At 48.4% G+C, this 14885-nt stretch overlaps 1 protein-coding gene and 1 pseudogene across 1 annotated transcript; one reads left to right on the plus strand and one right to left on the minus strand.

Annotated features, from left to right (window-relative positions):
* Nucleotides 1–545: 545 nt before the first annotated feature.
* On the minus strand, nucleotides 546–3140 carry LOC119341636. Its single transcript, XM_037613509.1, has 2 exons — nucleotides 1920–3140; nucleotides 546–791 (listed from the first exon to the last, which is right to left on the minus strand). The coding sequence occupies exon 1, from the start codon at nucleotides 3109–3111 to the stop codon at nucleotides 1933–1935; it is 1179 nt and encodes a 392-aa protein (XP_037469406.1). The 5' UTR covers nucleotides 3112–3140; the 3' UTR covers nucleotides 546–791; nucleotides 1920–1932.
* A 6239-nt stretch (nucleotides 3141–9379) lies between these two features.
* LOC119336759 lies at nucleotides 9380–10675 on the plus strand (annotated as a pseudogene).
* Nucleotides 10676–14885: the final 4210 nt, after the last annotated feature.

The raw sequence follows: 14885 nt of genomic DNA on the forward strand, positions 1-14885 counted from the left end.
GTTTTAAAGTTGGGGGTTGGCCGCCATGTTTGGTTAGGCACCCCCTGATAATCTTTCTTTTGTGGATGTAAACATTGATCACAATTAATAAAGGGCCTCGCAGTCTGTCTCGAAAAAAAAAACGCCATCGCTGGTTGCGCGTTGGAGATCCAGCCACCACCAAGTCGGTGGGTGCTACGTGCTCTAACGAGGTTGCACATAAAGTGCTCATCAAAATGCCTTAAAGTGGGAGGTCAAAACTCAAAACAAACTCACGTGGTCAGGGCAGGTCCGCAGAAGTTTGAGAGGCCAGATCATCTTACTCCTAAAATCAGAACAACTACTCAAAAGGCCACTACAGCAAAAACTACATCGACTGAAACCTGAATATGTTACACATTTGCTACGTATCTGCTGGCATTCGATAGTTCGCTGGAAGGGGTCCGCAATCCACGTCAATGGCTGCAGCACCCAAGGCGATGAGAATGTTGGTGAGATCCATGACAGCAAACCAACAAAGAAAAGCGCTGACAAAACAAATCACAAACCACGGACTGGGACTAAATTCAGATTACATTGAAGCTATTTCCACAAAATCACAAACATGTCTCATGAATGGAAAGGGACTAAATTCAGATTACATTGAAGCTATTTCCACAAAATAGACCATATATGGTTTGCAAAATAGCTGCACGCTTCCATTCCCATGACAAACAGGAAAGATGTACCAATCAGCTGCTGCAATTCCATTTCAGCAGGATGAATGGATGATGTTCTCATGCTCCAAATTAAGTTACTTCTAGAAACTTGACCTGAAATTCAAAGCTCTTGATTTATTGGTGACCTTCCAGAGCACATGGTGATTCTTTTATAGGGTATGCATGAAAATGTAGAAACTAATATGCATTGGTGACCTTGAAATCACTTGATGAGAAATGCATCATTTTTTCACTACTAGATACACGGAAATTAGGGGCATGCTTGACAATTTGATCATGATTCATGCATTCCAAGTAATCTAATACTCAAGCATTCTGCAAAATTGTTCAGTAAAGAACAATAATGTAAATTAAGTTTGTCATTTTTACTGAGATAACTGAAGAAAATATAGTGAAGCGTACAAAAGTGTGCAGATTATGACCCAATTCTAAGCCTTGATGTATCCACAAAGAATTCAGCTGCTAAGTACAGACTATATAGTGAAGTTTCAAGTTTCAAAATAAACAAGCAAAAAAATTCAGTTATTTGGAACGATGGTACCATTTGAAGACATAGTATGTTAACTTTCATGATATGTTTGTAACATCTGAGAAAAACAAATAATGAAATAAACAACTGAGTAGCCTCTTCTTAGCTTTTGATCAATATATCAATAGCATATTAATCAAGATATGTTAAGACTTGATCCAATCATATGGCAAACAAGACACAACTAAATCAACGGCTTTGGGAAACAAATTAACTTCTACTTCTACACGATGGTGATTTCCAAAAATAATAATTTCGAAAACAGGGTACATTCATTTAAGTGAACAAGTCATAATTAAAGCATCAGATTTAGAATATTGTGAGTTCTAGGAAAATAATCTGGGAAACTGAATGGTGCCAAGGAAGCTGGAGTGCCCACTGCCCAGTAACAAAACATGCATTATACAACTACTTATATAATACTAACAAATCTATGAAGCTCTATGCGATTTTCACAAGGGAGCACATCATGATCCAACAAGCAATTTCAACGGTAATTAAGTATCTAGATCGACCAAAGTAGAAACTAGATAAATAAATCTAACCAATAGTAAATTACCTACTCAATGCTATCAGGCATTCTGAAGTAGAAACAAAAGCAATACATCTAACAAATAGGTGACTAATAGAAAGATCAATCGAAGTGGAAATGAGACAAATAAATGTAACAAACAGATCGGATATGAGATTACCTACTCCATGCTATCAAGCATCTTGAAGCTTCTCGTCATCATCTGCGGCAGGCAGAGGTGCCATCCGCAAAAAGAACGGAAAAGCAGGGCCTCTGTAAGGCCTACCCTCATTGTTGAGCCCATTGTTGAGAAACATTTCCAGCTTGACGGTGTTGAGATTGAGCACAAGATAGGAGTCGGTCTTCCTTATGGACCAGAACTCCATGTAGACATAGCCGGCCCTCATTGCCAGGATGCGCACCCTCTTCATCCACTGGTCGCGACGAAGCTTCTTCAGGTAGGGAAACTGACTCAGCAGCGAGACCTCCTGCTTGACCACCCATCCACCATTGGCGTCACTGACCCAGAGCAGCACGCGTTGCTCCTTGCTGGACACGATGCACAGCCCGCCGTGCTCCGCCATGTGCGTCACGCAGTACGATTCGCCGACCGGGACCGGCGCGGTTATGTACGACCACGCCATGGTTGTCGTGTCAACCACCAATATCTCCTCCTTCGCTTCGCAATAACAGTCCTTCTTGGTGTTGGACCGCCAGTAGACAAGCCGCCCGGCGGCAATGCCGTCGGTGTAGGGCCAGGCAAATCTGTAGCTCACCGACCCGTTCTCGGCCCAGCTACGGGTGCGGGAGGAGAAGACAACCGAGGCATCGTCGCCCCAGGGGTCGGGCTGTATGGCGATGACCTGGAACGAGGCGTCGGCCTCGTCGGCGACGATGGCGTAGCGGAACGGGCGGAAGTCGTGGGGCGGCTTGAAGAAGACGGCGGTCCGGTCGAGAGGGTCGTACACGGCGAGGTCCGTGCTGTAGCGGCCGAGGGAGAAGAGGAGGAAGCCGCCGTCGCAGCCACGGAGGCGCCACTTGTCGTCGTCGTCGACGTCGGGGTGGTGCATGAAGTAGAAGTCGCCGTTCGCCGCGGCGGAGGCCAGCTCGAGATTGTTGCGAGAGGGCGCCTTGATGAAGCAGATATCAGAGCAATAGAGGGGGAACTTCTCGCGGCCGCGGTCGGTGACGAGGACGCCGACGAGCGGCGGCCTGCGGAGGGAGCCGAAGCGGCGGAAGACGGCCGGGTCGGAGGCCACGCGGCCCCAGCGCTTGCAGACGCGGGCGGCGCTGGCGAGCGACGCCATGTCGGGGAGGCGGCGGAATATCTTCCCCAGGAGTTCGGCGCCGAGAGCGGCAACGGGCGGAGCCATGGGCCTCTTGATGCTGCCTCCCTCGCTCCACTCCCATGGCTCCATTTCTTCCTGGAGAGATTGGAATTTGGAACGCTGATCTCGCTCCGCAACCGCTCTCTCTTCTGAGGAAGGGGATTTCCTTTTCTTGCGTCTTTCAGCGCCAAGATGTTTTGGATGTATCGCGCCAAGATTTTTCGCATTAGCGCCAAAAAGTTACCCGCGCCCGCCGGTTTTTCGCGCCAAAATCATTTCGCATTAGCGCGGAAATGGAGTCAAGCCTGTTTGAGACCTCAGCTAATCTTTTACACCTGTTAATATTTTGAGAAAATAATATATGTACCGTTAAGCAATTGATTTGTAGGGATTGGTATACAAACACAGAGCAAACTTATGTTGAGTAGACTGAGAGGCATTATATATGAGAGGCGATCGATTCCAGCGAAGATTTGGATGAACAAATTACATGGTTTCAACTTAATTAAACTGACCGTGGATTAGATGCACAAAGAGAAATTATATATGGGAGGCGATTGAAAAGGAGGAGGATGTCATGTATATCATGCTCGTCAGTCGGCAATCCACCTCCTTGGATGACACCAGCACATATGAGGGGGGCGTGCACATGTGGGCCTCCGCCACGTTCGTGTGTACTTGGGCTTCTTGATGCACGATCGACTGCGGTGCATGATGGGACACTGGCGGTGGGTAACACGTGGGTGGCGCGGATATCCGCCATGAGCCACTTGCTACATGACCTCGATATCGCCCCTTGGCTCCCATTCTCGATACCTAGTCCAACCTCTCCCACTTTCTGGGCGGTAAACAAACCGCCTAGATCTAGGGTTCCTCTCTCATTTTCTGGTGGGAAGGAAAGGCAAAAGGGAGATTCTCGCACATTCGCCCAAGTTGCTGCTTCTCCACCACCACCTTAAGAACCATGGATGGTCGATAAGGGTGGACGCTGGAACTGGGACCGGCATTGTCACAACTTTGGGGTTGGGAGGATGAGCCAGGGAGCGGGCCACTTCGATCGAGGAAGCGGGCACTTCATGTGGAACCACGAGGATACTAAGAAGGGAGAAAACTCTTCCTCCGACGTCGTCGCCGACTTAGCAGTGATAGATCGCTAGGAGGCGGCTGCCAAAGCTCAAGATGGTGGCAGCAATTCCAACAATAAATTAACCGCCTGACTGTCAAGTCGGCTCCTCCACGACGAGTGGGGCATGAGAATCCCACTTAGGTGAAACCTAACTCTAAAAATCTCGTAGTATGCACAATGTGTGAGTCTGTTAGGCATGTTCCCGTGAGGTGCCGGCAAGCGTTGCAATGAAACGGGTCATTTAGCTTATGTTTTCATTATTTTTCTTTCTTGGGAATGCATTGCTCCTATGTGTGGATTTCATGCTAGAGGGTAGGGTTTCTAATGCATTCATGATTCATGTACGCAAGTTAAGTATAATCTAGTAGATGATCCAGGTTTTAGAGGGGACCACTACTTTGTAGAGAAATCAAGCAATCTTTTGCAATTACGTGGGTTGTGGCTGGAGATTTACTTCTCACCCTATGTGATGAGGTTTCCTGATCCCAGGGAACAGTGGCGGAGCTTGAGCCAAAATTATGGGGGGGGGGGCATGGGCTAGAGAGGGGGGGAGGCAAACATAACTATTTTAGCTGATTTTTAATGGAAAATATGCCTAACACAAAGGAGTATCTACATGTTTTCTTGTGAGCTTGGGGGGACATGGCCCAGGTTGCCCCCCATGTAGCTCCGCCACTGCCAGGGAAGTTAAAAACCATGTTTTCAAGAGTGGATGAACCTTCATGTGGGCTCTTGTGAATGTGTCCTAGCGGTCCATTGTTATAGGTGCTAAGGGAGTATTGAATGTGGCGTGGGTGAACGTTAGTAACATTCTCATTGTAATAGTTTTATTTTGAACCGTCACCGGCAAAAAGGATCCCCACCTGAATATATTGCTCAAAAAGCTGCCAAAGCCAAGAGTCACCTCTTAAATTTGGCTAGTCCAGCTTATAAGGGAAACCGGATAAAAAACCTAAACAAATTGACCCTGTTTATGAGGGAAACCGGGCCGAAAACCGTACAGGTAACAAGGTTACAGAAGATGAGAAAAAATTGCCATCCAGGAGAAGGCATGACCTAGCTAGCAGGCAGAAAGACCACCACGAGAGACACAAGTACACGTGAGGTGCTGCCGAGGGATCACAATACCAAGACTCTGCAAACAACCTAACGCACTGCACCGGCGTGCATACCGAGCCCCACGACCCAACAGAGGATCAACCATAATCAATGAGTGACAAACCTTAACACGAACCTTGACTGGGAGATCCGCCACGGGCAGTCGAAATGATTAGCAGGTTGGGGATGCATCATTGTGTCATCATTGAGCAAAGGTGAACCAAGACAGCACCAAGAGCCCAAAGCTAGCCGCGGCACAACGGCAACCATTGGAGGGTCTTCAGTATGCACAACAGCAGGACGGAGACCACGCGAAGGACATCCGAAGAGAACACACATGAAGAAGAACACACCACCGTCGGCCCAAATCCGGCCGCACCACCACCACCAAACGCACCACCCACAACCACACGCAGCAAGAGGAGCTGTCGCTTTGGGCCTCCAAGATGACGCCTCCAAGGAGGTAGTGCTGCCGAAGACACAACAGCATCATCCGATCCGGCGAGCCCGATCTTAGGTTTTCACCCGGTGACCACAAAGCAAAGCATCATAGGTGTTGTAGCTCCACAGCGGCACCTCCTGCGAGGAAGGCGACATCCATAGAAGTCGTTGCCGCCGACATCGACTGAGCACATCCCTACAGCAAGACGGCCTGAACCACGCCGAAGCAGATCCACGTGAAATAGCTCGGAGACCATGCCTCTAGGAAGGTATACGACATCGGGATGGCGCCGTGATGGTCAGCTCACACAATGGGTGAGCGGGGATTTCTCCTATAGCACCACCGCATATGACCAGATTCGGACCATTGCAGGTCAGATCACCACGTCCAGACACTCACCGCCCCTGGCCGAAGCCGCCACCACCAAATCCGGGGTCGCCGCCTCGGCAACCGCAGACTTCCATCGCGCGGCCGACGCACAACACCAAGAGCCAAGCCGAAGTGCTGGCACTTCATCCCCAACCCTCCAAAACGAGCGTCTGGGACGAATCCGTGCAAGACGCAGCCCCCCACCGCATCCAAGCTGAAGACCAGTATCCCCATCCAACGCAGCCTCCCAACGGGGCCAGAACTGGCCAATTTTGGCCAGATTCGGCGAGCCGCCACATTCGACGACGAGCACCAGTAGGAGCTCGCACAGGAGGAAAAGGAGGCTGCCACCCCGCCAAGACCCGCCGGAGGAGAGCCACCACGCGGCGCGAAGGAGATTCGCTGGCACCGGCGACGCCACGCCGCGCAGAGGCCGTGAAAGGGCCGAGGCTCCCCTACCGCGAGAGCGCACCACAGGGCGAGGAAGCGCCCTGCCTCCGCCATCTGCCGGGCGCGCTTAGCCCGCCGGCGTCCTCGGCGACGACGAGGGAGGATGAAGCAGGGGGCGTGGGCGGCTGCGGCTAGGGTTCTGCCCGAGCTGCCCTCATTGATAAGAGTAGTGAAAAGGATGTGGCATGTGTGGGTTCGTTGGTTGGTGTTACTCTGAAAATAGACACGTGGACTCTTAATAGACAGGAATGTATGAGACTAGAAATTGGATGGAGAGATGTTGATGATTTTCTCCTGTGGCTAAGGGCATCTCCAGCCGTTGGCCCCCAGGGGGCGTTTAAAAGCGCCGCCTGGGGGTGAGCTGGCGCAAAAAATGGCCCTGGGGGCGATTCGGTCCCCAGCCGTCGGCCCCCAGGCGCGTATAAAAAAAAGAACGGCCGTTCGGTGAAGTTATGATAGAAAGTAGTTAAATTTCGGCTAAACATGGCAAATTTCGGCGAAATCCGCGCATTTTCATTACATTAACCTAATCTAAAAAAGAAAGGGGCTGAAGTCGTCGCCGCCATCGTCGTCGGCGGCCTTCTCCTCCTTAACACGGGCGCCCCTGCTGGACCCGGTGTCGCAATGGCGGGCTGGCGGCGGCGCGTCGTCGTCGTCGTCGCTGTCGCGTAGGACGACGACCCCGTCTTCATCGCGGCCGCGTCGGCGCTCCTCAAAGCGGCGCAGGGCGGCGCGCTGGCGCTCCTTCACCTTCTCCCGGCGCGCCTTCTCCATCGCAATGGAGTCCTGGCGCGCCCATTCTAGGGCCGCGTCATTGTCGTCGAACTCCGCCTTCACCGGCGCCAGCCCCGGCTTCGTCTTCACCGGCGCCAGCCCCGGATCCGTCTTCACCGGCGCCAGCCCCGGCTCCGTCTTGGGCTTGACGAAGCACGGAGGAGCCGACGAGGAGGAGGCGCGCCGGCCGCCCTCGTTGATGACGATGCCGGCGCTGCGAGCTGGATGTGGATAGTGAAAAGGAGGCCTCTGTGCATACGCCTAGGAGGGTGAGGACATTTGGTCCTCAAGATAACAATAAAAAACACTAAGTGGGTTTGATGAGTAGTTAGGTCTTCATCCAGTAGTCCTCAAGGCATGAGTATGACCAAAACAAGGATAGTCTTGCATGACATATAATGGTGCAAAACTTTATTTACCATTGCAAATATCGAGTACGAGTTTTGCACAACTACAAAGACTATCCATTTCTTTCACATATAAACATTGTTTGTCCCTGTTGACCAGTCAAGGGGCTGAATATTTGGAGCTTGCCGGCGGCCGGCCGCAGCATCGCCGAAGCACGCGTCGGGTTGTAGCGTCGTCGGAGTTCGGATTCATCCATGTGTGTGTCCCGGGAAGAAGAAACGTGAGGAGAAAAAAAACGTTTACAGTATGGGTTTACGAGAACTGTTCCGCCCATGCCTCGCAGTACCTTGCATACTGTTTTTTACAGGTGGTGTTTTACTGGATCTACTAGAGATGCTCTAAGGGTGTTTTTTTTGCAGAGTGAGGGTGGGGGCACTTCTATGACTTTTATTATGAATTAAGAAGGCGTTGGTGAGAAATCCTAAGAAAAAATGGGGAGAGCTGAATGTGGATAGTGCAAAAAGAGGCCTCTGTATGCATACGCCTAGGAGGAGGAGGACATTTGGTCCTCAAGATAGTAATGAAAAGCACTAAAGGGGTTCGATGAGTTGTTAGATCTTGATCCAGTAGTCCCGAAGGCATGAGTATGACCAGAAGAAGAAGAATCTTCTATGACATATAATGGCGCGAAACTTTATTTACCATTGCAAATATCGAGTACAAGTTTTGCACAATTAGAAAATACAAGACCATCTAGGACTAGTCTTTGGAGACATATTTTTATAAAAGAAACTCTAAACACCACAGGTCACTCCGTAGCTCGAACCCGGGTGGGCTAGATAGCTCTGTGCTATCCTAGCCGACAGGGTGACACCCCGTTCATAACTTTGGGCACAACTACAAAGAATGAGGACCTAAGTATGGATATACATTTCTTTCACATAAAAACATTCTTTGTCCCTGTTGACCAGTCAAGGGATTGTGAATATTTGGAATGAAAAAGTTGTTGCCAGGTTCATGTTTCAGGAAAACTACTCTCTCCATTCCAAAATAATTGTTGTGATTTTAGTTTAATTTTGAACTTAAACCACAATAAGAATTTTGAAACGGAGGGAGTACTTAAGATTCTCTTGAAAACTTGAAAGAAATTTTTTCATGTGCACACATGTGAGTAAAATTTACCGACTATAAATGTGTGATGATTTTTAAAAAGAATTTGTGGTTCTGTAATATTTTTTTTTACTTTATTTGTGGACTAAATTGTTCCCGAACCACAAATCCCACGGCTAACCACACAATTTATAAGGGTGTATTACAGCTGTTAAATCTTGGTAAGGTCAAATCCCACATTTTCGGTTTTGTAAAGCAACAACAAAATGGAAAATCATCCCAAATACGTACAGTCTATATAGTCCCTCTCGTAACGTTCGTTTCTTTGAACAGTCAAAACGAAAAAACACCCAAAGGCTGCACAGGCTCAAATTATTGTCCTGTTTCTTTCCGTTTTCGGGTATGCGATGCTGGCTCGCAATGGCCTCTCCAGTTTTCCCCTTCCGCTGCCCTCCGCTTTGACGTCAAATCAATCGGCCGGTGAGCCAGCTGGGCATCTTGTGGTAGCTGCGCTTGCTTTTACCATCCCTCTTCTTCTCGTCCTCTTCCACCTCGCGAGCAGAGCAGTTCGCACTTGAGAGGCAGAGAGGGTGAGGATGCAGGCTGCTAGTGCTACTTGGGAGGAAAGGAGCAGGGGCTCGCCGTCGGCCATGGAGAAGGGCGCGACCAGAGCGCCAGGAAGGCGAGGCTGGAGCTGGTGGTGGCCAACGGCCCTGTGAAGCGACAGATGGTCGTGCACGAGGCGGGCGAGATCGTGCCGGCGGAACAGGGCCCGACGATGCAGATCTCCGTCAAGATGGACGTCGCCGTGCTCCACTGCCCCTTCTGCTTCCTCCCCTTCAAGCCACCCGTCTTCCAGGTTCGACTACATCGCGTCGATCTTTGTTTGTTCCGTTCACCTGATCCAGGAAGACACGGGTTTCTTGATGTGGTGTTGGGATCAATTTGTGCAGTGCAACGGCGGCCACCTGGCCTGCGGCGACTGCCGCGGCGAGCAGCCTGGGAGCCAGTGGCAGTGCGAGAGGTGCGAGCGGGGCGGCGCCTTTGACATCCGCAGCACGGCGATGGAGGCCGTTGTCTCCTCGGCCAGGGTTGAGTGCCCGCACGACGGCTGCGGGAGGTACATCACCTACCACGAGCTTGACGACCACCAGAGCGCGTGCCCGCACGCGGCCTGCAAGTGCCCGGTTCCCGGCTGCGACTTCGCCGGCCCGCCGCCCGCGCTCCTCCGCCACCTCAACACTCTCCACTCCGTGCCCGTACATAGCGTCCAGTACCGCAAGGTGCTCCAGCTGCAGGTGCCGGTGTCTGAGCCGCGGCGCCTGCTGCTCGCAGAGGAGGACGCCCGCGCTTTCCTCGTGGTTGGCGGCGCGCTTGGCCTGGGCACGCCCCTCACCGTGTCGGTGGTGTGCATCAGGGCGGGGGCAGTGGCGGAGACAGGGGGGACCAGCAGGGGCCCTGGCCCCCCCTAACATCTGGATTTTGCTGCTAATCTGCTATGAACAGTGACATAATTAGTAATCTTTTGTTGCTAAAAATCTATTTTGCTATAGTTTGGCCCTCCCTAACTTGTTTTAGCAGCACTTGGCCCCCCTAATACATATTTCCTGGCTCCGCCACTGGGCGGGGGCGTCCCAATTGCCGCTCTACGCGGCCAAGGTATGGGTGAACGGACCACAGGCAGCGGCCAATGGCAGGGCCGACACCGTCAGTGCAGACATCGAGGTGACGAGCAGCAAGGAGCCCGGCGCCGTCGACATCGAGGATCTGACGTTCTTGACGGTGCCGTCCAAGCTACTGGCTGGGGCTGGGCCCTCCAGGACGGTGTCTCTCCACATTCGCATAGACAAGATCACCTCCTAAATGATTCCATGAAGCTTAGTGATCTAATGACCTTCTTATGCTAATAGTACATATGATCTAGTTTAGTTTGGTTTACTGCAGCTTGTGAACCTTGCAGCGATTACTTCAACATTAGACAAGTATTTCTACTTGTTAATTTCCAACAGTGCAAGAGGTATTTTGTGGCTGTTGGATGTAAGATATTTTGGGGTAACAAGTGAACTAAATGTATGCTGTTTATATGTGTTTATTAAGAAATTGCTGTATACTTATCCCACTAAGTTATGCATTATGTGACGGTTCCTTGCTTTATTATACTTTTATAACATATACTCCCTCTGTAAACAAATATAGATCGTTTAGATCACTAAAGTAATGATCTAAATGCTCTTATATTTTCTTTACAGAGGAAGTACTAGCTACAACACATTTCAGTTGTACTAGTATTTGTGATCATATAAGTTCGCGTAGGTCTAGCCACGAGTGTGTAGCTCAACCAAGCGCATGTAAACTCTTCTCCCTATCAATGAAATGATACGCTCTATGCGTATTCGAGAAGTATTTGTGATCAGATGGGTAACTATTGGGTACACCTTCTATCACAGATCCGAAGGCAAGTTATTCGTTGCTAAGATGGATCATTTCTAGAGAAGGAGTTTCTCTCGAAAGAAGTGAGTGGGAGGAAAGTAGAACTTGATGAGGTAATTGTACCTTCTCCCTTATTGGAAAGTAGTTCATCACAGAAATCAGTTCCAGTGATTCCTACACCAATTAGTGAGGAAGTTAATGATGATGATCATGAAACTTCAGATCAAGTTGCTACCAAACCTCGTAGGTCTTCCAGAGTAAGATCCGCACCAGAGTGGTATGGTAATCATGTTCTGGAAGTCATGTTACTAGACCATGATGAACCTACGAACTATGAGGAAGCGATGATGAGCCCAGTTTCCGCGAAATGGCTTGAGGCCATGAAATCTGAGATGGGATCCATGTATGAGAACAAAGTGTGGACTTTGGTTGACTTGCCCAATGATCAGAAAGCCATAGAAAGTAAATGGATCTTCAAGAGGAAGACGGACACTGATAGTAGTGTTACTATCTACATAGCTCGACTTGTCGCAAAAAGGGTTTTCGACAAGTTCAAGGTGTTGAATACGATGAGATTTTCTCACTCGTAACGATGCTTAAGTCTGTCCCAATCATGTTAGCAATTGCCACATTTTATGAAATCTGGCAAATGGATGTCAAAATTGCATTCCTTAATGAATTTATTAAAGAAGAGTTGCATATGATGCAACCAGAAGGTTTTGTCAATCCTAAAGATGCTAACAAAATGTGCAAGCTCCAGCGATCCATCTATGGACTGGTGCAAGCATCACAGAGTTGGAATATACGCTTTGATAAGTTGATCAAAGCATATAGTTTTATACAGACTTGCGGTGAAGCCTGTATTTACAATAAAGTGAGTGGGAGCACTACCGCCTTTCTGATAAATATATGTGAGTAACATATTGTTGATCAGAAATGATGTAGAATTTTTCTAGAAAGCATAAATGAGTATTTGAAAGGAGTTCTTTAAAAAGAAAAGACCTCAATAAAGCTACTTACATATTGAGCATCAAGATCTATTGAGATAGATCAAGACGCTTGATAAGTTTTTCAATAAGCACATACCTTGTCAAGATTTTGAAATAGTTCAAAATGGAACAGTCAAAGAAAGAGTTCTTGCCTGTGTTTTAAAGGTATGAAATTGAGTAAGACTCAAATCCCGACCACGGCAGAAAATAGAAAGAGAATGAAAGCCATTCCCTATGCATCAGTCATAGGTTCTATAAAAGTATGCCATTCTATGGACCAGACCTATTGTATACTCTGCCCTGGTTTGGTAAGGGAGTACAATAGTAATCTAAGAGTAGATCACTGGACATTGGTTAAAATTATCCTTAGTGGAATAAGGAGATGTTTCTCGATTATGGAGGTGATAAAAGAGTTCGTCGTAAAAGTTACATCGATGCAAACTTTTACACTGATCCAGATGACTCTAAGTCTCAATCTGGATACATATTGAAAGTGGGAGCAATTAGCTAGAGTGGCTCCGTGCAGAGCATTGAAGACATAGAATATTTGCAAAAAACATACGGCTCTGAATGTGACAGACCCATTGACTAAGCTTCTCTCATGAGCAAAACATGATCACACCTTAGTACTCTTTGGGTGTTAATCACATAGCGATGTGAACTAGATCATTGACTCTAGTAAACCCTTTGGATGTTGGTCACACGATGATGTGAACTATGGGTGTTAATCATATACAGATATGAATATTGGTGTTAAATCACATGGTGATGTGAACTAGATTATTGACTCTAGTGCAAGTGGGAGACTGAAGAAAATATGCCCTAGAGGCAATAATAAAGTTATTATTTATTTCCTTATATCATGATAAATGTTTATTATTCATGCTAGAATTGTATTAAACGGAAACATAATACATGTGTGAATACATAGACAAACATAGTGTCACTAGTATGCCTCTACTTGACTAGCTCGTTTATCAAAGATGGATATGTTTCCTAGCCATGGACAAAAGAGTTGTCATTTGATTAACAGGATCACATCATTAGGAGAATGATGTGATTGACTTGACCTATTCCGTTAGCTTAGCACTTGATCGTTTAGTATGTTGCTATTGCTTTCTTCATGACTTATACATGTTCCTATGACTATGAGATTATGCAACTCCCGTTTACCGGAGGAACACTTTGTGTGCTACCAAACGTCACAACGTAAGTGGGTGATTATAAAGGAGATCTACGGGTGTCTCCGAAGGTACATGTTGGGTTGGCGTATTTCGAGATTAGGATTTGTCACTCCGATTGTCGGAGAGGTATCTCTGGGCCCTCTCGGTAATGCACATCACTATAAGCCTTGCAAGCAATGTAGCTAATGAGTTAGTTACGGAATGATGCGTTATGTAAACGAGTAAAGAGACTTTCCGGTAACGAGATTGAACTAGGTATTGAGATACCGATGATCAAATCTCGGGCAAGTAACATACCGATGACAAAGGGAACAACGTATGTTGTTATGCGGTTTGACCAATAAAGATCTTCGTAGAATATGTGGGAGCCAATATGAGCATCCAGGTTCCGCTATTGGTTATTGACCGGAAACGTGTCTCGGTCATGTCTACATTGTTCTCGAACTCGTAGGGTCCGCACGCTTAAGGTTTCGATGACAGTTATATTATGAGTTTATGAGTTTTGATGTACCGAAGGAGTTCGGAGTCCCGGATGAGATTGGTAACATGACGAGGAGTCTCTAAATGGTCGAGACGTAAAGATCGATATATTGGACGACTATATTCGAACTTCGGAAAGGTTCCAAGTGATTCGGGTATTTTTCGGAGTACCGGAGAGTTACGGGAATTCGTCGGGGAGTATATGGGCCTTATTGGGCCATACGGGAATAGAGGAGAGACTCCGAAAGGAAGGAGGCGTGCAGCCCCCCTCTGGTCCGAATTGGACAAGGGGTGCAGCCCCCTTTTCCTTCCTCCTCTCCCCCTCTTTCCTTCTCTCCTACTCCAACAAGGAAGGGGGGGAGTCCTACTCCCGGTGGGAGGAGGACTCCTCCTGGCGCGCCTCTCCTGGCCGGCCGACCCCCTCCCCCTGGCTCCTTTATATACGGGGGCAGGGGGGCACCTCTAGGCACAACAACAACAATTGATCCCTTGGATCTCTTAGCCGTGTGCGGTGCCCCCTCCACCATAGTCCACCTCGATAATACTATAGCGGTGCTTAGGCGAAGCCCTGCGACGGTAGAACATCAAGATCGTCACCACGCCGTCGTGCTGACATAACTCTTTGATGAAGTCATGTATCTAGGGTAGGGTCATGGACCTGTCCAAGGTACCCTCCCCGAGGACATCTTTTAGAAGAAGCCATCTTCCAGTCGACCAAGAGGGACTCCACTCGACGCACTAGAAGACACTCGACGAACCTGAAGACAATCGACCATGAAGACTCACTCGACCACCAGGAGTTCAAGATCTACTCTGTATCCAAATGGTCTGTAATTAAGTAGTCTTTATGTTCATGATGACACTTTATGTAAGGCGTTACCAGTAACGCCAGACCTTAATGTACTTTAACCCTCCGCTACGTGGGCTAGCTGGGGTCTTGGCATCCTCTATATAAGCCACCCCCCTCCACTGGCAGAAGGGTTCGCACCCCTGTAACTCTCACACATATAATCCAGTCG

This window comes from Triticum dicoccoides, chromosome 7B (genome assembly GCF_002162155.2).
Source record: "Triticum dicoccoides isolate Atlit2015 ecotype Zavitan chromosome 7B, WEW_v2.0, whole genome shotgun sequence".
Taxonomy (NCBI): domain Eukaryota; kingdom Viridiplantae; phylum Streptophyta; class Magnoliopsida; order Poales; family Poaceae; genus Triticum; species Triticum dicoccoides.